Source organism: Misgurnus anguillicaudatus, chromosome 19 (assembly GCF_027580225.2).
Source record: "Misgurnus anguillicaudatus chromosome 19, ASM2758022v2, whole genome shotgun sequence".
Lineage (NCBI taxonomy): Eukaryota > Metazoa > Chordata > Actinopteri > Cypriniformes > Cobitidae > Misgurnus > Misgurnus anguillicaudatus.
The window spans coordinates 50,339,218-50,365,822 of NC_073355.2; the positions used below are offsets into that span (position 1 = coordinate 50,339,218).

The 26,605-nt window shown below is 38.1% G+C and overlaps 2 protein-coding genes across 3 annotated transcripts in view; both read left to right on the forward strand.

Moving 5' to 3' along the window:
* LOC129422537 (uncharacterized) overlaps positions 1-26,605 on the forward strand; it is a 681,876-nt gene that overhangs the window by 456,455 nt on the left and 198,816 nt on the right. The gene's annotated exons all lie outside the window — the stretch shown is intronic.
* Positions 1-26,605, forward strand: part of LOC129422930 (uncharacterized) — a 41,749-nt gene that overhangs the window by 10,687 nt on the left and 4,457 nt on the right. Inside the window, exon 2 of the mRNA XM_073857935.1 lies at positions 3,913-4,842. Within this exon, the coding sequence (XP_073714036.1) occupies positions 3,913-4,842 (930 nt within the window). The remainder of the gene's footprint in view (positions 1-3,912; positions 4,843-26,605) is intronic.

Below are 26,605 nucleotides of genomic sequence, written 5' to 3' on the forward strand. Positions count from 1 at the left end.
TATAGAACCACAGACAGCAATTATTTTATCAGTTTTAACACTGAAGCTAAATGCGTCAGATTTCATCTTCCGTGTTGTTCTGATGACGCATGCAGCGTGACTGGTGAACACTGACTGGTGGCGGTGTTGCCAGATTGGGTGTTTTTTCCGCTACACATTAAGGCCTGTTTACAGTGTGTTTTAGTCGGGTTTTCGCCTGGAAGAATATAGAAATCTGGCACCCTATTGAACGACGTTAAACTTAGACAGCGTGCCGTTCACAGTAACATTCATCAGGTTTTTTACATTTACGTTCAACTTTTGTTCAATGAACTCGTTCAGACACAACACTGCATATTCTTAAAATATACATATTCTTATTTTGCCTTTACGCGGACCACCTGCAGTACCCTCACGGACCACAAGTGGTCCGCGGACCACTAGTTTGGGAATGGCCGACCTAGGAAACCTAGAAAAACCTAGAAAAAATTGTTATTTTCAACAAGGCATTTCCATGTAGTTGTTTTAAGCATGTCTGATAAAGACTAATTCAGCCTATTCATAAAGCATGTATACTGGCAAAACATCTTTGAATCTGAATACCATGTTCACCAAAATATTGTTCTAAAAAATAAAAAATAAACATGTTTGAAAATTAACCATGTTTTTTTTTTTTGTGGTAAAAGTGTAATAACCATGTTTTTTTGGTGTATTGATTACTATTAGCAAAACCATCCTTTGTCTTAATAAAAACAAGACAGAAGTTGTGTTTGGTCGTCCCAGGGACTTGAGTGCCTGTGTTGAGACACTTGGTAACCTTGGGTCACACACTCGTCCATTTATCAAGAATCCATGAGTTATTTTTGGTAGTGTTTTTAAATTTGGATTAAAATACGTATTTGAGATACAAAATAGTATTTTGTATTTTAAAGCCTTTGGAAAAATGAAATGTAATTTGTATTTAAATAAATTTAAGATGAGTATTTTTGTATTTTTAAAATACTCAAATTACTTAGCCAGTCAACCAGTCAGGGTGCTGTTTTCATGCATCAACTAGTTCAGACCAGACATGACAGAAGTTGCCCATCATTGTGAAATCCTCCCTTCTGTCGTCTGATTGGTCTGATTGCTTTTTCGCAAGGACTTCTGGGTTGGTAAAGTGCACAAAGCCTGCTGCAGTGCAGGCTTCGCCGAATACCTCATCAAGCGTTGAAAGGGGGCGCAGATGAGCACACTTCGGAGTGTACAGATGGGACACCCTAAGGACTCGTAGACTAAGCGAGCATGCGCAGTGGTTGTTTTTAAATGTGCTATATAAATAAAATTCAAATTCTACAGGAGCTGATGGACGGCGATCGTGCGCCCTCTACGCTTTAAGTCGACATGGTGGCTATAGCAGCGATTACACTCCTATAGCCGACCATTCTATTGGGAAACATGATTTTATTGACAAGTTTCTCAGAGCTCGTAGGCTGAACCCACAGCAACCGCACACGGCCACATCTTGGGACCTATCAACGGTCCCCGTCGAGCCCCTCGAACAGTTGTTCCTGCGAGCCCTCTCGTTTAAAATCGCTTTTCTGGTCGTGCTTGCATCAGTTTAATGGGTGGGTGATTTACACTCTTTTTCCATTGACCCTGCGTCTATGGAGTTTGGCCCTAACGATTGCAAAGCGATTCATAGACCAAAAACGCAGGGTATGTTCCTAAAGTTTTGTCTATGCCATTTAGAGTTCAAGTTTTTTCATTACTCAGCTTCCCCACGGGGGACGACGAACAACCGAACCAAACACGCTCTGCCCCATCAGAGCCCTGAGAATTTACACAAACCGCTCTTCCATAAGTCAGATCAGCTGTTCGTGAGTTTCGCGGAACAGTCATTCAGTATGCCTATCACTAAACCGGGGCATCTAAATGGATTGTCGAAGCCATCACATTGGCATACCCTTCCCTGAATGAGCAGTGCCCCTCGGTTTAAAAGCCCACTCTACGTGAGGAATGGCTTCATCATGGACATGGTCTACAGGGACTTCTATCTCATTATTTGTGATGCAGCCGGCTGGTCCTTGCCGTCCATATTCATCAGATTTTACAGCCTGCACATTCCTACATTACAAACGCAGGTCCTGTCAGCTTAAACTATTCGCCTTACATTTACATTGCGCATGGATGGCTCACCTGTATTCAGTTTGTGACGCGTATGGTTGATCCTCGCTGTTCACAGTCATCAGATTTTGCAGCCTGCACGAATGCAGGACCTTTCAGCTAACCATTTCATCCTTACATTCACGATGCGCATGAATAGCTCACCTATGTACACGCTATGTTATTTAAATGGTGCTTACACTTAAGCTTCGCGTCAAGCTCACTATACACTGTACACTATTATTCACTATAGATTTTCTCAGTTTAAAGCTGCAGTCCAGTCCAACACAGTTAATCTCATCGTTATACAGTAAAGAAATCACTTAATAATAATAAAAACATGGTGTTTTGTTGTGAAACAGTACAAAGACAAAAAGATTGCCCAATCTATAAGCATAAACAGTCCACAGAAAAATTCAATTCTATTTTGTTTATAAAGCGCTTTTTACAATTGTTTAATTATTTCAAATTGTTTCAGGTTCGAGGACGAGACAGGGAAAAAGAAACAAAATCCTGTTAGTGTAGGAGCCGCTCTCTTGTAATGCAAGTGTCATACAGTATAATGGTTGAATATCAGCTCGGTAACTATTGCGGCATAAGTATATTTACAAGATGAGTTAAAGACTAATACTATGCACCTTCTTCCAGCATGCAATGAAATCATTATGTACAATTTGCAACGTACATTGAAGATTTTCCCGAATTTTTTAAAAGAACCGCCCTTCCATATTTTTGCATTTTCCATATATAAATGCACACGCAACACTCTCCCTCCTTCCAAAGGGAACGCCTGTTAAACGTGTTCACGAGACAGAGAGAGAGCATGCAGGAGCTCAGTTCTTCTCTTTGCTCTGTTTACAAGTTGCTGTCGGCATGTTTACCGTGTTTGTGCGGTTCGTGACTCGTGCCAGGGCTAGCATCGCTAATCATAGCTTACATCAACTTTTACTAGCAGTGATTTTAAATGGATTTCTCCAAATAGCATGACAAAATGTACCTTTCCAGTAGAAACTTGGCGTTGGAAGCCCAACCTGTCCTATTAGCTCACGCCATCGTGTGAAATAGGCTCCCATAAACACTCTGGTCTTGTTTCTTTCTTTATAGTCCTTTCTCTTCTTGTCATACAATTCGTAGACACTTTTTCTCTTGCGACATTTTGAAAAAAAACACACTGAGAACGCGAATGGTTGAAACCGTAGCAGAACACACATACACGTGAAAGTGCGCATGTGCACAAAGCGAACCTAGAGGCCAGCACGTACGACGGTTATACGTCAACATATAATCAGAATGATTGACATCTGGGATGACCAATAACAGAGGTGATCCACCAGGAAAACGAAAACGAAAATCTTCAGCTATACCTTTAATATTTTCTTAATATTAGTTTAAGTAATGTGGCCAAAGCCGCCTAAAAATGGCCTAACAATGCCCATGGTGATCAACACTGCAAATGTTTGTCATATTTTATTTAATATTGCCAACATTATTCGTAGATAATGCTATTTTCACTAAAATTATGAGGTCCATAAGCTCAGATTAATTAGGCCTATGATGAATTATTCCTAACTGAAAGAAAACAAGTTGACAAAAAGATAGAATTCAATGTTTGGTGATATTGGAAACACCAGAAGTGTTATAGGGTTTTGACCACAGCACAAAAGTTAAAGTACAAGAGCAGAAATTGACAATAGAAATGACATAATGTACTTCACATTAAAAATAACATGAATACATGACATCTCAAATGTGTTTATCAATATGAACTATTTACTGTCTTCATTTTAGATATAATGGAAGTGAAAGAGGAGAGTGAAGCTGAAGTGGATGAGAAACATCAGATTGTAAAAATAAACCATAATGTTTCACTGAAAGAAACTCTGAAGACAGAAGACATAAAGTGTGAAAATAGTTTCAGTGAAGATGAACGCCCTGAAGATCACAAGAGGATTCATAGTAAGGAGAAACCTTTCACATGTCAACAGTGTGGAAAGAGTTTCACTTTTCAATCGAGCCTTAGCAAGCACAAGAAAGCTCACATGGTGGGAAAGCAACACGTGTGCCAGCATTGTGACAAGAGTTTCCCATATAAAAGTGGACTTAAGATACACATAAGACTTCACACTGGAGAGAGACCTTACACATGTCATCAATGTGGAAAGAGTTTCAATTTGGAGTTTATTCTTAGGAGACACATGATGACTCACAGTGAAAAGAAACCTCACGCATGTCCTCAGTGTGAAAAGAGTTTCATATATAAACGTCTACTTGAGATTCACATGAGAAGTCACACTGGAGAGAAACCTTACATATGTCTTCACTGTGAAAAGAGTTTTACAAGTGAAGATGCTCTTAAGACACACATTAGAGTTCACACTGGAGAAAAACCGTTCACATGCCATCAGTGTGGAAAGAGTTTTACAATGAAACGTAACCTTATTGAACACCTAAGAATTCACACTGGAGAGAAACCGTTCACTTGTCATCACTGTGGAAAGAGTTTTAAAGCTGCAGGTGAACTTAAGAAACATTTCAGAATTCACACTGGAGAGAAACCATACACGTGTCAACAGTGTGGAAAGAGATTCAGTACAAAATATCAACTTACTGTACATTTTAGAACTCACACTGAAGAGAAACCGTTCACATGCCATGAGTGTAAAAAGAGTTACATAACAAAATCTGCCCTTAACAAACACATGAAAATCCACACTCAATAGAAACCATTCATGTGTCAACAGTGTGGATAGGGCTGGGCGATATGACCCAAAAAATTATCGAGAAATTGTTTTCCATATCAGTTGATTTCGATAATTATCATGATAAATAACAAATCTTTATTCCTGTCAAATTTAAAGGCAGATTTTTGGTCCTGAATAAAAATTGTAAAAACCAGACAGTTAATAATGGTTTTAACTTCTTCCACCCTGAAGCTATTTTGGGGATTTTCGCCTGGATTTGGCCTACCCAATTTCAAAAGCTTCCCATACCCACATGCAGAGGTTTACATACAAATGTTTGGTATCATTTTACAGGAAACCCTTTGAAATTACATAAAACACTGTTGAAAGTGCTAAACATGGTTGTATGTGATGTCAGTCCTCTAATAAACACAAAAATAAATAGGCGCTTTTTGATGTTTTTTTTCTAAAGTTTTTATTTAAAAGTGTATAACTCTGGCCCTGGGTGCCTCAGCTCCCTGCAGACAGTTTTGTTTGATTCCAGCAATTGCCAGCTTACAGAAGAAAAAATAATTTTTTCTCTATCATAATCTATGCAAAAGTTATTTTACTCCAACTGATGGGAGGAATAATACCCTTTTTGTATACAATTTCTGCCTAAAAACATTTGAAGTGCTCCCATAACCACATACAGTGGAATAAATGCAATTGCTTTATATAATTTTAAAGAAAACCCTTTGAAGTTACATAAAAAGCTGCTGTTTGTGACAAATAATGTTATTTATGTTGTTTTTCATATGATGAAACACCAAATTTTCTTTTTATATGTTGTAAATACTGCCTCTGATAGTGTATAACTCTGGTTCTGGGTGCTCTAGCAGACTGCAGACAGTTCTGGTTGTTACCAGCAGCAGACAGTAAACACACAAAAAAAGAATGAACTCTTTAGCATGTCGCATTCAAAAGTTATTCTCATTTTACTGAAGTGTGCGAAAATACATTTTTCATATAAATATTAATTTTTTGTTTTGGACATATAATAAATAATAAGGGATTATTCATGCACACAACCTAAGAAAATGCTGTGAATGGACTCATTTTTTAGAGTAGGACCTAAGAGAAAAGATGGTGTGTCATTTGTGGCCATATGTGCTATCTGAGGCAGTCCACACTCAATTCCCATATGTTTACAAAAGACGATTTTTTACCTTATTATTCATTCAACTATTGTTGGATATGTGTTGATAATAGAACAAAAATAACACTGCAGCATTATTCCTGAGAATGAGAGCTTTCATTTGATATAAGACTTGCCCATGTTTGTCATACTTGAAAAATATGAAATATGTGAATATTAAATCATATAAAAAATTATGGGGGGGGGGTGATAGTGTAAATTAAGTGTAAATAACTTTCTTACAGTAAAAGATTTCTCAAAGTGATGCATATCTGGAGAAAGTAGAGAGTCTAAGCTTTCAAATAGTATCTCATATGTGTTACTGGGGTCCATGATGGACCATTAAAGATTAAAAGAATATTTTATTTGAGTCAAAATACGAAATTTTGTACCCGGGACTGGGTCTTCAGGGTTTAAGAGGTTAAACTACTTTTTAGTCAGAACATGACAAAAACAAATACTAAAATCTTGTTTTAATGTTCAGGCATCTGTATTAAATGTAAATATATTTGTTAGGAAATCAACACATTTCTGACACAGAAAGCAGCAGGCTACTGTCACTTTAAGACAAGTCTCAATATACTGAGTAACATCCAGCTGTTTATGTTCACTTAAACAAAAAAGAAAACTCAGTTCAGTGATCACACGTGTGTTATACATATACGAGCTATACACGCTGATAAATAGATGTCAAGAGCGTGACGTTGCTGTGGAAGCGCACATACGCATACAGTTCATTCACTGCAGTGGTGGATCTGCTGTTTTTCCTCAGTTACCTGAATTTGTGAAGGTCCTGTAAATATACTTTTAAAGCTGTGCGGATGTGTGCGTGCGCAAGGCGGACGCTGAAAGAACGTACAGTATACTGTGTCTGTGCCTATTGTGTCTGCTGTGTTTGAAGAACCCTGTTTGCGCGTGCAACATTACACACAAGAAACTGTTTCCGCGCATTTGGATTCCGTGATTCCGTCCGGGTTATCCGCATCGCGAAAATCATAGGGCTCTACTGATAAATGAATAACTTGCCTCATCCTCCACTCCTTCAAGTCTAAATGACACTCTGATTGTAAACCAAGAGCGCGTGCCGCATCCGGAAGTGCTTGCGCAGCATTACGCACAGTGCGTAAACATTATCGATCACTTATTGAACTGTCCTTATCGTTTTAGCGAACAAGTTTATATCGGTAAAATTATCGTTATCGAATTATCGCCCAGCACTAAGTGTGGATATGACAACAAAGTTTAGAAATCAGCTGAGGTCTTATTAATAAAACCATCTGGAGGATCCTTACTAAAAGTCATTACATGTGCACAAAAGCCAAAAATGGCGTATGCCAAAAAAGATTGAGACCGTTTCTCAATCTGTGTACTTGTGAAAGGTCATCAGTCGTGCCTCAAGTACTGTTCCAATTCCAAGTTCACATCAAGCCAAGTTCATTCATTTAACATCCCCAGATGTGTTCTTGATCTGTTCGTTTTATCGAGGATGCGTCAGGAGATGAATTGTGTGGACTTACGACAGCCAAGTTTCCCAGAATGCATTTCACGTCAACGGCAATAAAGCTTAAAACCTGCACAATATTCAAAGTATTACTCTTTCTGTGTCATAAAATGTAGCCGTTTAGTCGAGAATATAGATGAATAAACCTCAAATCTGTGGTCGGTTAGTAAAGATAGGACCTATATTAAAAATTCACAAAAAAGTCGCAACAGTGGAGAAACACAGTTTGCTTGAGCTAGTACCGCACAGACATTGTACGTTTTCATGTTTTTGTTGAGCGCAGCATGTGGGCATTCATAGTGCAGGGTGGAAAAAGTATGTGAACCTTTGGGTTTAATAACTGGTTGACCCTCCTTTGGCAGCAATAACCTCAACCAAACGTTTCCTATAGTTGCAGATCAGACCTGCACAATGGTCGGGAGAAATTTTGGACCATTCCTCTTTACAAAAGTGTTTCAGTTCAGCAATATTCTTGGGATGCCTGGTGTGAATCGCATCCTCTGTTAAGCTTCAGTTGGCGGACAGATGGTCTTAAGTTTTCCTGCAAAATGTCTTGATAAACTTTGGAATTCATTTTTCCATCGATAACAGTAATCCGTCCAGGGCCTGATGCGGTTTTCACATAGGATGCGGTGTCCGCTGCGCTCGCCGCTGGGTTTGGCGCAGCCAAGCGATTTGTGCTCTGATGGCCAGACCAAAGTAGGCGGGGTTTTCAATAAATTACTACAGTGTTTATATTTGCGTTAAATAGTCGACGAGGAATACAGAGACTGATGTTGCTCGTCTCCATTTCACGTAACTTTAAGCATACCTTCAACAAGCTGCTTGACTTAAAACACACCTGACATGCCAACTTGAATTGCTACGTGCTTCCATGATACGGCTTTCCTTCCGTTGTCTCTGTAGGAGCATAAACTTGTATTATAAAGCTCTGAGAATCCCGAGTATAAGCTTTCGTCCATTTTGCTTGTTTGGATGCCCCGTTTCTATTGGCCGCGCGGGTAATCGTCACAGAGCGCAGCGCAAAAGTTAAACTATGCTCGCGCTTTGCTTGGCGCAACAAATAACCGCCCTCCCGCGGCGCAAGCCATTGAAATGAATGGGTTTCATAGCGCAGCGCACACCGCATCCTATGTGAAAGCCGCATGAGGCAGCAAAGCAGCCCAAACCATGATGCCCCCTCCACCATATTTCACAGTTGGGATGAGGTTTTGATGTTGGTGTGCTGTGCCTTTTGTTCTCCACACATAGCATTGTGTGTTCTTTCCAAACAACTCAATTTTGGTTTCATCTGTCCACAGAATGTTTTGTCAGTAGTGCTGTGGAACATCCAGGTGCTCTTTTGCAAACTTCAAACGTGCTGCAATGTTTAATGTTTTCCTTATTGTTGATTTGTCAACAAAAAATGTTAGCATGTGCCAGAGATTTCTGTAAGTCTTTAGCTGACACTCTAGGATTCTTCTTCACCTCATTGAGCATTCTGCGCTGTGCTCTTTCAGTCATCTTTACAAGACGACCACGCCTAGGGAGTATAGCAACAGTGCTGAACTTTCTCCATTTGTAGACAATCTGTCTTACCGTGAAACATGGACATCAAGGCTTTTAGATATACTTTTGTAGCCCATTGCAGCTTTATGTAAGTCAACACTTCTTGATCGTAGGTCTTTTGAGAGCTTTTTTGTGCGAGGCATAGTTCACATCAGACAATGCTTCTTCAGAACAGCAAACTCAAAACTGGTGTGTGTTTTTTATTGGACAGGGCAGCTTTAATCAACACATCCAATCTCATCACATTGATTGGACTCCAGGTTGGCTGACTCCTGGCTCCAATTAGCTCTTGGAGAAGTCATTAGCCTAGGGTTTCGCATGCTTTTTCCACCCTGCACTGTGAATGTTTGCATGTTGTGTTCGGTGGAAACATGAAGACGTGTAGTGTTTGTGCGGTATTGGTTTGGGCAGACTGTGTTTCTCTATTGTTGTGACTTAGATAAAGATCAGAACACATTTTATGACCAATTTATGAAGAAATCCAAGTAAGCCCAAAGGGTTCATATACTTTTTCTTTCAACTGTATTTTCTTTAACAGAATTCCTCTTTAAAAGCCTACAGCAAACAGCCGATTTGGACTACAGCCCTCTACTTCCTGCTTTAATGACGTCAGTAAAACTTTTTTTTTGACTAAACTCCGCCCAGAGGAATACGTCAGTTACCAGCTTTGGCTCAAACGTCTCTGCTAAGCTAAGCTGCTATCGAATCACAACACACTAAACAAACTACACAATCAAAACTCGTTACGTATTTCTGAAGGAGGGACTTCATAGAACAAAGAAGACATCAGCCTGTTTTGAGGACAGTGAAAACAGCAGTATAGAGATAAGTAAATTGTATCGCCTTTTTTTACACGTGAAACAGGAACACATGTTATATTGCACACTGTAAACACAATCAAAGCTTCAAAACCACGGAAAGAACGGGAGCTTTAACCACTGATGACGCAATGTTTCTGACGCGTACAAAGTAGCATAGGATCCAAAGAGGCTTGTTGATGTTTCTTAAAGGAATAGTCTATCCTTTTTCCATATTAAACTATGTTATTACCTAAACTAAGAAGAGTTGATACATACCTCTATCATCTTAGTGCTTACGAGCCGGTATGGTGGCACAAAATAAAACGTAGCGCTTTTCTAAGCGGATTTAAAAGGGTAACTATATTGTATGGCTGAGTACTTCAACTCGGCGCAGTAACACTCTCCCTCCCATTATGAGAGGGAGAAGGGGAGCGGATTTTTCAGGCGAGTGGAGGTACTCCCAAGGGTGCTATTCCGCCATACAGTGTAGTTGCCTTTGTGGATCCGCTTGGAAAAGCGCTACGTTTTGTTTTGTGCCACCATACTTGCTCGTATAACTACTCATATTAAATAGGAAAAACGTTGATGTGTTTGGTCACTTCTAACTTTATCTCTGTTTGGTACCATTGAATGAATGGGGCTAAGCTAAATGCTATCGAAGTGTCACCACGCGACACAGCCCTTACGTGCACGCACTGAGATGATAGAGGTATGTATCGGCTCTTCTTGGTTAAGGTAATAACATAGTTTAATATAGAAAAAAAGGGTAGACTATTCCTTTATAATGATAACTTTATTGTATCAAAATTAAAGATGCATTATAGCATAAAACAAACAAACAACGCAAAGCCACTTTCAGCCATTCTCCATGTGTATCGTCAAATAACTGTATAATCTTGCACCAGCGCCTTCCTCCTGTCATGGGTGGCATAACCTTTTAAACATTTCTCTCACCTATAGAGGACACACCCTCAGAAAAATAAACAATTAATCATACAACAACAGAATTAAATTTAAATGAACAAATTGAACAAAAATGTTAAATAAGCTAGTAACTATGGCTCCTACAATTCGCTTTTGATATATCTAACTGGCATTTTTTGGTCTTATCGATTTATTTCTCTTTATTATTTATATGAAGTCTGTTATTATCGTTTTAACTGATGTTAAAGTTAAGTTTCATAACTTAAGTCACATATATTTTCTATATAATATTAACACTGAATCGCTGCCTTTGTCCTTTAACTAAGATTTTTTTTCTTGTGTTTACTTCATGTTGTACAAAAGTTTTGTACTTGAATGTTAAATGAATGGTTGTGTTTTATATCATATTTCATTTTGTAATAAACACATTGAAGCTATTCAGCTGTCCGTGTACTTTTGGATCTGTTCATTTTTCCTTTTTAACCATGACAAGAAAAATAAAATATAAATGGCTACTTTTTCTAGAGACCATATAATATTTGGAATGTTGTTAACTGACAGTAGAGCTGAATTTTTTGTCAACACAATGTTAATTTTAGGTAAATTATTTATTCACAAATGTAAATGTACCAAAATCAAACCCTACTTTTCTTTTAAAAAATATCAAGCAGTATGTAGATCTCACCACCTATAACCTCATTTATATACTATATGAAACATTTAAAAGACATCAATTGTAATGTTAACAACGTTCTTCTAACTACATAAATCATAACGCGATTTTGTAGGAATTGTAATAAGGCGTTTAAAAAACTACTAATGAGGAGTTTTTTCAGCCAATGGAATCACGCGGGGTCCTAAAGGGGCAGAATTGCCAGGAGGGAATGCTTCCTCTGTATAATATCCACACAGAGGTTGGGAGAGAAGCTAAAGTGGGAGGATGCAGAAGGGATGAAGTTGTTATTGCTAGGCTTAGAATTGGGCATACACTGCAGAACAGCACTCAGTGTAGGGTTGGTAGAGTAGAGACAGGATATTGCATGTGGTGTCCAGATCAAGAGGAGATGGTGAAGCATGTATTGCTTGTTTGTCCTAAATATCAGAGTAACAGGGAGCAGTGGAAAGATCAATTACAAAGAGCAGGATGCTCAGATTTTAGTTTGGCTGCAGTTCTGGGACCTGGAGTAAAGTCAGGGGAACTGATTAGGTTCCTTAAGAGTGCAGGGCTGTATGTGAGAATATGATTTTTTTCCCCCAGTATGTATATGTGTGTGTGTGAATATTTTCCCTTTAAATACTTGGGAATATTTCAAAGAATGGACGTCTTGACCTGCTTTGCAATACATTGACCTGTGGGTGGCGGTATGCACCAGTAGGTGTAACCCGCCATAAAAATTGAAAGAAGAAGAATGCTTCCTCAGAAAGGATCATAGAGCTTTCGGACGCGGCCAGTGTGTTTAGAGCCTGATGTCTTCAGCCACGTGTAAATGCTTCGGTGTGCACTGAAATAATTAAAGCTTCTTCGATTATTTTATTGGTTTGTCAACAGAAGACAGGATTTCTTAATACGCTAACTGTTAGCAGTGAGATGAAGTTGAAAATCTGACCCGGACTCACTGTTGTCTCTGGAGCAGGGATTCATTGTCCGGACAGCGTCATAAACATCTCCTGACTCATACAGTTGTGTACTTTGAGGTAATGTCCAGCACGTTTAATACCACTATTCTTCAATGTTTTTACCCATGTGAACCAGTGTACTGTGGAGATCGATGACTAAAAACGGAAGATGTGCGCTATTCAGACAACTTTAAAATTACCTCAGAACTGCATCTGTAACAGTTATTTATCACTTCTTATTTTAGTTCTTATTTACCTTTATATTTAGTAACGTTAGGGGAGAGCGGGGTACAAACTAAGGCTTTTTGACTTTGGTCTATCATTAAAAAAAATATTTGAGTTAGATTAATATTTTTTACACACAAACCTCTGCTCCAAATGAACACTTATGGGCGGTTTTCCAGACAGGGTTTAAGTGTAGTCCCAGACTTAAATGGATATTTGAGTTGTTTTAACTGAAAACAACCTGTACTGACATAAGTTTAAATACATCATTGTCATTGTTTTGTCTAAAATGGCAAATAGTTGTTGTTTTTGTAAAGTTTGTCTGTAATTCAGTTCATTTGGTCCGGACCAAAAACAAAAAATGATAAATTGTAACTGCTCTGATCCGCACCAATTAAAACGAACCAAAATTCTGTCATGTGATAAGCTCAACATCACTCATTGGCCACATGTATTTGAACGTATTTCCTAAACTGCTTCACGATTGGTCAGAATCAACGTGTGGGAAATTCCAACGAAACTCCCGGAAGTAAACAAAAGAAGGATAATACAGCAGACACCACCCAGATAGCACAGGTACGTCTGCAAATGTCTGCATATGTCTGGTAAAGATCTGGAATACATCTGGTGTGTAAAAACATCTTATAAAGGTCTTAGAAAGAGCTGCTTTACATACGTTCTAAATCAAAAACGTCTTGCAGACGTCTTCAATATGTCTATATGACATCTTTTAGGAAACGTCTCAGAGACGTATTGCAGATGAGCAAACAATCTAAATAATACGTCTTGCAGATGTAAACGCAGACATCAAATAGGCGTCTTCGAGATGTATGTGTGCTATCAGGGCATGGACAGACGGCTGCGCGCTGTAATTATGTCTCCGTGGTTGTTATACATAGTTTGTATACAGCACTCTAGACAAACTGTTCATTTTCAGAATGAATCACGGATGCGGCTTGAAAACAACAGTTTAATGCACTACAAACGGCGAAGACAAAAAATGTCCTCGCAACTCCAGGTATGTCCGCGATTTGTCATTGTGCTAATAGAAACAATCAACAAACACTTCCTCATCCGATAATGCACTGCGCAGTTAACTACGGCAACTACTTTTGCAGTTAGGTCGGTTCGATCTCGGATCGTGCATTCTCACCTGCCCAAACGAACTGCACCAACTGAGCAATCGAACTCTGGTACGATTCAATCGAACTAAACAAGGCAGGTGTGAAAACCCCCTCAGAATGGGAGGTAGGTTAAACCTGAGACAGTGGGGTAAGTCAAGCCTGTTTCTGAAGGAGAGGTAACTTATACTCAGAGTCTGTTTCCGGGGTAACTTGTGAACCTAACCTAACCTGGTCGGGAGCAGGTTTTATTTAGTAAACTCAGAGTTTCTGGCAGTCTCCTCCCCTTTTTTAATGAGTAGCGGTGTCTCGTTAGTTTATTTAGTACATTCATTCATCGTGTAGATTTGTATTATGCACACTGTAAAGCATTTTTAGCGGTCTTTAAGCATGGGCGGATTTTGGGGGGGCAGGGGGGGCAATGCCCCCCCAGACGGGGCCAATTAATGCCTGCCTTTGCTTTGAAAAAATTAATAAAAAATACAGAATTCATATTTTCTCATTTTTTTGTCTTATCTTCTATATTTTTTGAAGGAATAATGAGTAAGTTAATGCTAAATTATTTTTAATTACTGTATTGAAAAAGTTAATTTTCACGTGATTGGCGGATCTTAAAGTATTGCGTTAGTAGAGACTCTTCCCGTTCTGTTCCCGCTTTAGTCTACATGCTAAATAAACAAAATGGACATTCGTCGTTTCTTTAATAAGCCCACTAGTAAAAGTGTGGAGTTTTCTAACTCTGAAGCTTCAACTAATTCCACTGCTGCTACAAACACAGCAATCGAGGCCGCATCTGAGAACAACGAAGCTGGCCTGAGATCCAGCAGCGCCGCCACCGTGTCACCGGAGTTACCCGCTCAAGTTCAACCTGCCGCATCTGGATCTGGATAGATAGGCTGACCTCGGGGAGAAAGCTATTGGGCCAAAACAGCTTATACTTTCTTCTTTCCCTAATTCGCCTCATTGGAAATGTTAATCGTGCCTTCTCTACATTTTACTATCACAAGTTCCCATGGATGGAGTAGGCTACTCAATTTCACGAGATTTTGTTTTTTTGTTTTTGCTGTCGCCACTTCTCTTCAAATATTGCAAGATCAGACGCGGACGAACTATTTACAAAAGTGGGAGCTCGGAACTGGAAAAAACTGTCAGAGAAGCTACAGGTACATTCAAATAGTATCCCTTACGAATATTAACCATGGTTTTATTGTGGTAAAAGTTTAGTAACCATGTTTTTTGTGTATTGTTTACTATCAGCAAAACCATGGTTTTATTACACTAGCCATGGTTTAACTATGGTTTTTGAAAACCATGGTTGTCAAAACCATGGTTATTTTGCGGTTACCATGGTTTTGCTACAGTAACCATGTTTTTTGGTTTTAACTGTAGTAAAACCATGGTTAATTTCCGTAAGGGTTGAAGATGTGGGAGAGCTTTGAGCGGTGCGGTAATATTTCCATCAGAGCGCAGAGCGCATTTCCGAAAATTCCGCTCCGCTCGCTCATCCCAGTATGCCCATTGGTAATTTGCTAGTTCGAGAATCTGTAAAAACGGCTAGCAATAAGTTATGGAGTTCAAATATTGTTTTAAGGAAGTCGCCACGCCAGCCTTATATATAAATGAAAGAAATGAAACTAAGATGACAGAATAACTGTAGCATCGTCTGCATCTAGATGCAGTTTTAAAGATTAAAATAACTTTAATCCAACTGATCAACACTCTTCTTCACTTTCTTTCATGTCTTTCATGTAATGTTTTAAACCTCTGCATTGAATCTTCTTGATCACGTGAGAAAGATTTACATTACCGATGCAAACATTTGGTTTCTTTTTATAAATTCAGTCCGCTTAATTAACGGCTTTTCGTTCGGTCCGCGTGAGCTAAACATTTTTGTTCTGTAATTTGTTCTCGTATAGGCTATATTTCTACATATTTTCGACCATGTAACATTTGGGATAAAATGTAAGTTGTTATAGATAGCATTTAAGCTTGTTCTTGTTCTGAAATGATGAAATGTTTAGTCTGACTAAAATTATCTATCCAGATTAATTTAGCCAAAATAATAATTTATTCGTTATATAGATACATGTTAATTTATCTACTAATATACAATTGAAAATGCCATAAATAAATATTCTGTATTGCATTCGTTTTGTACATTTACAGGTTCATAAATACTGTCTAATTTTAATTTCTTTAAGACACTGTGTTCTGTTTTTATCGATGCAATGTAAATTCCCACTTAAAAACCTTCTCGTTAAGAAATTGTTCTTCAATTTATTTTAGTTTTTCAAATAATATATTTATATAATATTATAGTTTGTTAATCTTTTTTCTCATAAGGGGAACGAATTGTTATAATATTTCGTAATTATTTATTACATTTATTATAACTTAAAATTGTGAATTAGTAAAACATGTGGATGTCGTGGAAACAAATTGTTAATTTGAATTATATCCGTATAAGTTAAACTAGGTCTAATAGCCAACACACAACTGTACATAACTGCGATTAATCAGCTAATTCTTTAATTAAATGCAATTATCCAAGAACGTCAGTACAGAAAACAACTAGGCTTACTAAATATTTTTCTATGTCGGAGCGGGATCTGAGCGGGAATTGGTTTATTTGCGAGCGCTTGCTTGGGCGGTGAGCGACTGTGGAGCGCTTGAACAGTAGAGCGGAATATTTAGCGGAGCGGGTGCCCCCCCAGGCACAAAAATGAAACTCCGCCTATGTCTTTAAGTTATTATCAAATTGCCAGTCCAAGTCTTTTAACTTACTACTTTTAATATTTTATAATAATAATAATAATATATTTTATTTGTAAAGCACTTTTCATAGTTAAAAACAATCCCAAAGTGCTACAGAGTATAAACAAATTTAAAAGCATGATTATAAACAAAAGTTAAAAACATGAGAGAAAAGATAAAAAGAAACCTTTCTTAAAAGAATCCATGGCTTGAGGAGCCCTTAGGTTGTCTGGAAGAGAATTCCAAAGACGGCTTGATCCCCAATAGTGCGGGGGTTGAAGAAGGGCTTTGTTTTCAGAACGGAGGTTGCGTGAAGAGTTTTGTGTTGAGTAGTTAAGTAGGGGGGTGCTTTCCGTGGATGCATTGATGGGCAAGTAGGATGATTTTATAATTAATCCTGTATGAGACATGGAGCCAGTGGAGTGAGTGAAGGATCAATGTCGATGATAGTGGAATGGTTTGACCAGAGAATGTGATATGGGCTATAGGTGGGCTATAAATTAAGTTTAAACACAAATAATTCAATAAAATTCTGTCTATATACTAGGGCTGGGCAAAAAAAAAAAGATTTTTCGATTAATCGTTTTTTAAAACGTGGTCGATTCAAAAATCGATTCTCAAACAGCAGAATCGATTCCCCCCCATATTTTCTCTGCAAACATTGAACATAAGATTAACGTTAATCAAATTATTAGTCTTCTTCACTAGTTCTCACCCTCTTTTTTGCCTTGCGCGATGTTACCAAGGAGCCTGTCATTCATTTATTAAGTGCCTAAAATGGCAGTTTTAGGTGCTTCATCAACGTTGATGCCACCTTCACATAAAAAGTAAGAGGTATAGAACCATTTTAGATTTCGCAAGCAAGACGACAACGTTAGTGTTGTGGCTTTTAATTTTTTTTATTAATTACCCACTTTTAAACTGCTGTTTACTGTTATTTTTTTATTAATGTAGTATTTGTATTAAATCTACATTCATTGAGTTGAATCGAGAATCGAGTATAATAACCAACCCGAGAATCTGAAACGAAAATCGAAATCGAATCGATTTGATAGCCTGTGAATAGAAATTGAATCGATCTGGAACATCTGAATCGATACCCAGCCCTACTATATACTAAAGGTGGATATACCTATAATAGATAGATATCCACACATTCATCCATCCATGATCCGTCATTACACCAATACACTCTCAATCACCCTGAAATTAAAAAAAATCCTCCATATATCATTAAGGGGGTTGATTTCCCTCCATTTTCCAGGCCTTGACTACTACAGAAGCCACACTTGCATTTGACCACAAGGACTACATCAAGTCAAGTAAGTTTTGATGATAAACTTGGATAAATATATTTGATCTATGGCATTATAGTTTAACTAGCAAATACTAAAATGTGTTTATGCAGTAGCTAGCCAGTAAATCAGATATCTAAATGTAAGTGAGCACTATTATAATAACTATAATTAAAACTGCAAGCAGTGATGGAAGGGCCCTCGCACACATGACACCGCCACGCCGTGGCATAAGAATTAAAGGGAACAGTAGTTAATAGTAGGGCTGTCAAAGAATATTCTAAATTCGAATATATATTCGAATAGTTAAAAAAAAGAATTTAGAATATGAAAATTAATATTCGAATAAATTATTATTTTTTTAAAGCCCGCGGTAGTAGAGGCATGGCTGTCTGCTTTGTGAGTGGGCGCACTAGTGCGCCTGGTTCAGGGACAGGTCACAGTAGTCACACTGTCTGTCACTGTTAAAAGTTGGCGTCTTGCATGGAAGATGGCAGAAAGTCGACCGCAGCAGAGAAAGCGATTTTAACCCCCAAAAATCTAAAGCTCTATAGCCTGGAAGTACTTTGGATTTTGGTCGGTAGGAGGTAAAATTGTTGAGCCGCGAGATAAAGTTGTTAGCATACCATTCGACCACTAGCAACATGTCACATCTCGAAAATGTGCACCCAAATGAGCATGGCATCTGGTACACACTGCATATTAATTCGTTTGTCACTTCAACTTTTAATGCTTAATCTTGTTCTGTACACACACACTTCAGTAATTTACGGGACTGACAATCGCATTCTACAACCGCATTAACTCCCGCAAACTGCAGTGACAACCGCGTTTACAGAAACTTTGCATAGTGTGTAGCCTACATAACCGAACTGAGCAACTAGTAGTTAATTAAGTGTTTAAACGTGCATCATGGCCATGACAGGTCTCTCTTCTGAAGAAATAAATTATTACAAGGGGGAAAAGTCTTCTGTATGTGCGGTACAGAGAATGACAGAGGCACAAAAGTTTGCTGCTCAGTGTTGCCAGATACTGTATTGCACTAAAAAACAAGAAAAATCCAATAATAAACCAAAATAAATCCAAACGCTTTACCTCAAAGATCAAAATATTGGGACTGGCACCTTCACATTTTAACAACACCAAAAACTTGATCTCTTCATGAGCCAAAAGCCATAAACGGTTAAGCGCTAAAATGGTATGTGAGTACAAAAAAGACAATGACCTGGCAACACTGCAAGAGCGCGCGCAGCCTCACAAATACGTACAATACACAACAACACGACGAGGTTTATTGCAAAACATAATGCTGTTAAATTATTTTCATCAAAGCTGTGAGTGATAAGCACGTGAGACGGCAGACCGTTGCTATGGTTATCTCCGTGTCAATCATCACATTTTCACAATTAAATGCGGTTGTCACTCCTGAAAGTTCGCAGTGTGTACGAGACCACAATGTGTGTAACTCCAGCTAAACAGTCACGTCTTAACACTTACTTTGCATCGCCCGCCACAAGCTATTTGTCTGCAACACGACAAGAGGTCATAACGGAGAAATTAATTTCGTTCATTTGTAAGGACATGAGACCGATCAGTGTCGTGTATGGAGCAGGCTTCAGGGAGTTTTGTCAAGCAATGTAACCGAGGTACCATATCACTTTGATGTCTCTTGATTTACTTGTTTTGTGTATGTAATATACGTTGTCAAATATGTTTAAACTTAAATAGACTACCTATAGAAGTAGTTATGTCTCTTTGTATTAATTTGTCCTGTTATTGACGTAATGCGTCGTTAAACGTCGTTAACGTCGTTGAAAAATTGGGCAACCAGATATTCGAATAGTTCGAATATTCGTGGGTTTTTTAGGGAGAATATTCGAACGTCATTTTTTAGCAATTTTGACAGCCCTAGTCAATAGGCTTTTAAGAATATAAATATAAGTGAACCATTTAAAAGTGTAGTATAATGTGCCACATTTCCTGTTGCTAATTACAAATGACAGTGAGGTAGCATTGTGTAAGATAGCATGGGAGAGTGTGTGTGTGTGTGTGTGTGTGTGTGTGTGTGTGTGTGTGTGTGTGTGTGTGTGTGTGTGTGTGTGTGAGAGAGTGAGTATGTGAGTGAGAGAGTGTGAGTGAGAGAAACTATATGTAAATATTGGCACGTATACAGTATGTGTTCAGTCCAGGACTCTTATTGATCATGTAAAATGTAGGGCAGATCTGACATTGCATAATCATTGTAAACATGTCACTTCCTGTTGCCAGCTGGTGGCGCTATGACCATAAGTTGCTATTGACATGTAGATGTGTTCAGTCCAGGACTCTTAATAATCATGTTAAATTTGGGACGGATTGGACATTCTATGCCTGAGTTCCAGCAACTTCCTGTTTCATAGGAAAACATCAAACTTTGTCGGGCCAGAACCAACACAAATTGTTACGTAGAGTCAAATCCTTCGCAATTTAGCATCACCAAGGCCTTAAGATGACACTCACCAAATATGAAGATGGTCCAATGAAAACTGTAGGAGGAGTTAGTAGGGGTGTAACGGTACGTGTATTCATACCGGACCGTTTCGGTTCAGGGCTTTATTTACTTAGTTGTATTTTCAGTTGTATATTCGTTTGATTGTTGATGTAAACGTTTACGTGTCGTGTCTAAAAGCGCATGTTAAACATGTGTCAACGCGCTGTTTAGTTCTTTCAAAAGTGCGTGAGAGGTTGCGCGTCTTTCGTTGCTACCCAATCACGAGGTGTGCTTTCTGTGACAGCGAGAATAAGGAATGCGTGATCAGATTTTTCATCTGCACCTCACGTCAATCATATCATTATCACAATGCGATCAGCTGGTCGGTACAGAGAAGAGCTGTAACCCGGGCTTACTCAGCTGTTATTCAGCTGCTCGGGGTTCATTAGTTTAAATCACAGCTTACATTGACAACACAAGCAAAGATTAGGAGAAACGTGCAAAAGATAAAAGATGGCTATGTATACAACTCACTCATCTCAAAATGAGTGTATAATAAGTATATCATCATGTTGCTTGCTATGCAGTTACACATAGAGCAGTAATATTATTTTTATACAGAGATGGTACATAGCCAATTCAATACTGTGAGTTAAACAATCCAAAATAAATCAAAACAGAAAATTTTTGGTGGCAAAAATGTAGGCTAATTGTTCATAAATGTATTCAGGAATTGAATTTGTTAGTTTAGTGCAAGGTTTAAGTAGAAAAAGTTTAAGAGAAGGTTAAGAAAAGAGTTACCTACTGTTATAAAATAATGCAAAAAAGAACTTTGCAGTAGTATTTATTTATTATTTTTTCGTTTTATATATATTTTATATATTATATTTTAATAAAAAGTGTTTAAAAGAGTGTAAACAAATTGTAAAAAAAGTTTATAGTAATAAACAACCTGCAGTTTAATGTTTGCATTTTCCCTTACTGTACCGAAAATGAACCAAACCGTAGCTTCAAAACCGGGGTACGCACCGAACCGTGATTTTTGCGTACCGTTACACCCCTAGGAGTTAGTTAAAGTATGACGCCTGGAAATGACAAAAACTGCCCCCAATTAACAAAATTAGAAAATATAATATAAATATCTCCGAATAGCTGACTTCCTGTTTGGTTTATGGCTTCGCTCCAAGAGACTTTTTTGTAGGTCTTGTCATGCTACAGAATTGTGTACCGAATTTCGTAATTGTACGTCAAACAAAGTCCGAGGGCTGCTTCATTGAAAAATTGTAGGTGGAGCTATAGAGCCATTTTCCCATGCCTAATTCCAAAGCCTAGACCACATGTAAATTTTCACCACCCTTGACATCTGTGCAAAATTTCATGAGTTTTTGGGCATGTTTAGGCCCTCTAAAGTCCCGCTGAATTCGGAGAAAAATAATAATAAATATAGCTGCAAGCTGCAATTGTTTTTTTTACCGCTACACGGTGCCTCCGAGAAAACGACGCAAAGTGGGCACGTGCATCAAGCGGGTAAATCAAGCTACAGAGCCCTACTGCCACGCCCATGTTCCAGCATTTGCCCGGTCCTGATGGCCGACGACTTTGAGGTCTGTGCCAAATTTTCGTTGTTTTCGTGCATGTTAAGGCACCCAAAGTGCATGCCAAGTGCTTAAAGGAACAGTATGTAAGAAATGTATATCAATTAATCATAAAATGGCCCTGATATGTCACTAGACATTAAGAAATCATTTTCTTTTCAAATACTTATTTCACTGACAACAGTGGTCTGGCCAGGATATTGTCATTTAAAAAGTGCAGTTGCAGCCCTCAACTGATGTTTATGTTGTCATTTTGTGTATTGGCCACCAGTTGTGTGATTGCAGTACCAGGTTTAGCCACAAGTTTTGTACTGTTCCTTTAAATATGCCTGAAAATGAAAGTAAAGTTTGACGTGTTGCCATGGGAGCAGCATTCGAGATATCAAAAATCCCTTCGCAATTTACCATCTACAATGCCTCAGCATCATGTTGACCACTTTTGGTGTAAAGCGCATGAAAATCCTACGAGGAGTATTTAAAAGAACATAGCATGGAACTGTCAAAAAATCCACCTTTTGTGACTGCCACACTTCCTGGTGCCTGTTGGTGGCGCTATACCCGAGACTCACAATAGGCACATCGATGCGATCAGAATCCTTGGCCGAACATACACACTGCGTTTCATCCCAATGAGAAATTTTTTGCTTTAGATATTAGACACTTCCTGTTTCTCTGAATTCGCCATAAATTTGTCGCCTCGTCATGGCAACACCTTCCCAATTTAGCAAGTCCAATGTCTCAGCATCATGTTCACCACGATTGGTGTCAATCGTATGAATTCCCTAGGAGAAGTATTTAAAAGTTCATGACTGACACACTTCCTGGCGCCTGCTGGTGGCGCTATACCCGGGAGTCACAATAGGCACATCGACGCGATCGGAGTCTTCAGACGAACAAACAACCCCCTTGGCATCACAATAAGACATTTTTTGCCTTAGATATTAGACACTTCCTGTTTTTCTGATTTCTCCATGACTTTGTCGCCTCGCCATGGCAGAACCGTTCGAGATATCAAAAATCCCTTCGCAATTTAGCAAGTACAATGTCTTGACATCCTGATCACCACGTTTGGTGTCATTCGCACAAATCCCCTAGGAGGAGTATTTAAAAGTTCAACGCATGCATTTTTTAAACAATCCAAAATGGCCGACTTCCTGTTGGGTGGAGCTAATAGGTTTGAGTGCGAAAGTTGTTCGGGTCAATGAGATATGTATCGACCAACTTTCATACATGTGCCCCAATGTTTGTTTTTGCATTACCGGGGGCGCTACAGAGCCCTTAAAGAACAATAGGGTCCCTCACACCCCGGTGTGCTCGGGCCCTAATAATGCTTATAATGATTTTGTGATACAAACTGAAGGAAACAATTTAAGTTCTACTTACAGTTAAATCAGTCAAGATGCCTTTTTTAAAATCTGTATTACCTTGCATGCATATCTGCTTATGACCAAACCAAAAGTATGTTTATTTATGTTTGTGTGTATATATATATATATATATATGTAAGGGATAATGTAGAGGCAGCCGGTAGTTATTGGGAAATAAGCCCCGACAGTGTGATCAGGACCCGACGCGAAGCGGAGGGTCTTGTATCACACTGAAGGGGCTTATTTCCCAATAACTACCGGCTGCCTCTACATTATCCCGCTTATTACACGGCTACTTGCCACATAAGAAAAAAAACTGGACATGAATATGAATTTGAAACGTTTTATTGGCATATTTGTTTTAAATTAACATTTTTATCCTTCCGCGAAACTTTGCACAAATGCATAAAATGATCGTAATACCTTATTAAGATCCGCTGCTTCATACTTGTCTGTCTCCATTTTTTCTCTTTTAGCCAGTCTTTGAGAAGTTTTAATGCCCATTCTGTATTTTTGTGTGTGATGGCTTCGTAGCTGTCATGCTCTATTTTGTCAAGTTCAGTCTCAGTAAGCTGTCTGTCTCTTGTCGTGGTTGTCGAGTGTTTGTCACAAGATGGCGCCAGACAGACAGTAATCTTTATTGATCTTTATTGGCGCGGAGCGATTTCACTCGTGCAAGTAGTACCGGCTATGCGTTATTATTTTGGAGCGGTTATTATTTGAAAAGAACGAACCTGCAAATGTCTCAACTGACCAATCAGAATCAAGCATTCCAGAGAGCCGTGTAATAAAAAAAATATATATATATATATATATATATATATATATATATATATATATATATATATATATATATATATATATATATATATATATATATATATATATATATAATTTAATGTCTCTTCTTTCATTTCTAGTTCACACCCATAGAGTGAAAGTGATTGAGATCTTCAGTGAAGCTCCTCCTACAACAATCCACCAATAAATGCTGGAGTCAAACACACAGAGAAATCACTCCATGTGTGACAACTGAAATCTTCATGACATAATGTTGATGCTGGTGAAAGAGGAACTTGAGAAGATGACAGATCCACAACCATGCAGAATAAAGGAAGAAGATACTGAGGAACAAATAGGTTGGTGTCTATTTATTATTCTTTATCTTTGAGGGTTGAGGAATAATCATAAAAACAGAAATTTGGCATTCAGAAACATGAGGGGAAAATAAACTAAAATCCATGAAATGATAACTTTCTACATCTTTAGATGGTTTTAGAAGTAACAACATAAACAAGCGGCTTTAGTGGTCAATACGTAACTTCAGGTAAACTCCGCTAGGAATAAATTAAAAAAAGTACTTTAAACGTAGTTTATTTAAATAACAAGCAAAATAAACAACACATAGATTACCGAGGTCGAACCTAGAAAAACCTAGAAAAAATGGTTATTTTCAACAAGGCATTTCCATGTAGTTGTTTTAAGCATGTCTCATAAATACTAATTCAGCCTATATAGTATAAAGCATGTATACTGGCAAAACATCTTTGAATCTGAATACCATGTTCACCAAAATATTGTTCTAAAAAATAAAATAAAAACATGTTTGAAAATTAACCATGTTTTTTTTTTGTGGTAAAAGTGTAATAACCATGTTTTTTGGTGTATTGATTACTATTACACTCTAAGAAAGGATGTGTTAAAATTAACATTGTTTTGTGTTAAACAATTTAACACATTATGTGTTGTTTTAACACATTGTGTGTCATTTTGTGTAGATTGTGAGCTTAAATAAATGAAATGGACAACACAAGGTGTGTTAGGGCAACACAGAGTGTGTTATTCCAAAAATAACACAGAGATGTGTTAAGTTAGGGACAACACACTAGATGTGTTGTCCTTGGCTAGACACAAGATGTGTTGATTTAACACATTCATTTTAAGAGTGTAGCAAAACCATCCTTTGTCTTAATAAAAACAAGACAGAAGTTGTGTTTGGTCGTCCGAGGGACTTGGTAACCTTGGGTCACACACTCGTCCATTTATCAAGAATCCATGAGTTATTTTTGGTAGTGTTTTTAAATTTGGATTGATTTATGCACTGGATGGCGCCCAGGGATGGGCAGTATTTCAAATACATGTATTTAAAATACGTATTTGAAATACAAAGTAGTATTTTGTATTTTAAAAGCCTTTGGAAAAATGAAATGTAATTTGTATTTAAATACATTTAAGATGAGTATTTTTGTATTTTTAAAATACTCAAATTACTTAGCCAGTCAACCAGTCAGGGTGCTGTTTTCATGCATCAACTAGTTCAGACCAGACATGACAGAAGTTGCCCATCAGTGGCATCACCTGCTGCAGTGCAGGCTTCGCCGAATACCTCATCAAGTGTTGAAAGGGGGCGCAGATGAGCACACTTCGGAGTGTAAAAATGGACTCGTAGACTAAGCGAGCATGCTCAGTTTAAGGCCACAAGACCGAAAGTCCACATGAAGTGCACCATTTGGGACAGGGCCAACGACAGCGTTTGTGGTCCGAATAGAACTGACCCACTGTTAAAAATTTTGCGAGGTGCACGTCAGGCTATGCAGAGCTAAACAGTCCGAGTCATTTGATTTTGAGTATCTGCCGATACAGAGTCCCGATCCGATACTTCTATAATACATAAAAAAAGAATAAAGAAGAGTGAAAAAAAAGACCCAGGATGGTCCTTATGTCATGCCGCACGCGTTGCTGTTTCTGTGTGGAGTCAAGAGTCTAACTCTGTGCCAGCACATAACTATATTTGTTAAAAAATAATGAGAATATATATAGTATATGTACAGGGGTTAAATTGAGATTTGTTTTGTGGGGAGGCTCTGTTGGGAGGGAGGGTTCGAGGGGTAACATGTTTAATCAGCAAAGCCACTGGTGTGTCAGTTTCAGTTTTAAATCTGTGCCACATGTTGACCCAAACTTTAAAACCTGAACTTTAAATTATGCAAATCTATGAGTCTGACACCCTACATGCATTTGGTGCACATGTCATTATGCACAATTGATCAAACTTTGAAGGAAGTTATAAGAATCAACCTCCTTGACTAAATCTATGCATAAGATAGGCTACCCAAAAAGACTCAATTAACAAGAAAAACAACATACTGATTCAGCAATATGTCTTATAAAATAGCCATAGAGATTCCCTAAGCTGGTCAGCAGTTAGTTAAAAAATACCTATAGTTAGGTCGTAATTAACTTGTATAATCAAAATACATTATTTTATTAAACTATACAATAAGTTGTATCCAGTAATCTAGTGTAATGAGATGAGTGACATGGCTATACATACTTTAATACTTTGTTTCTAGACTTCTATTAAGTTTTTTCGACGTGGGCACCATTCTTACCTCTCTCTCTATCT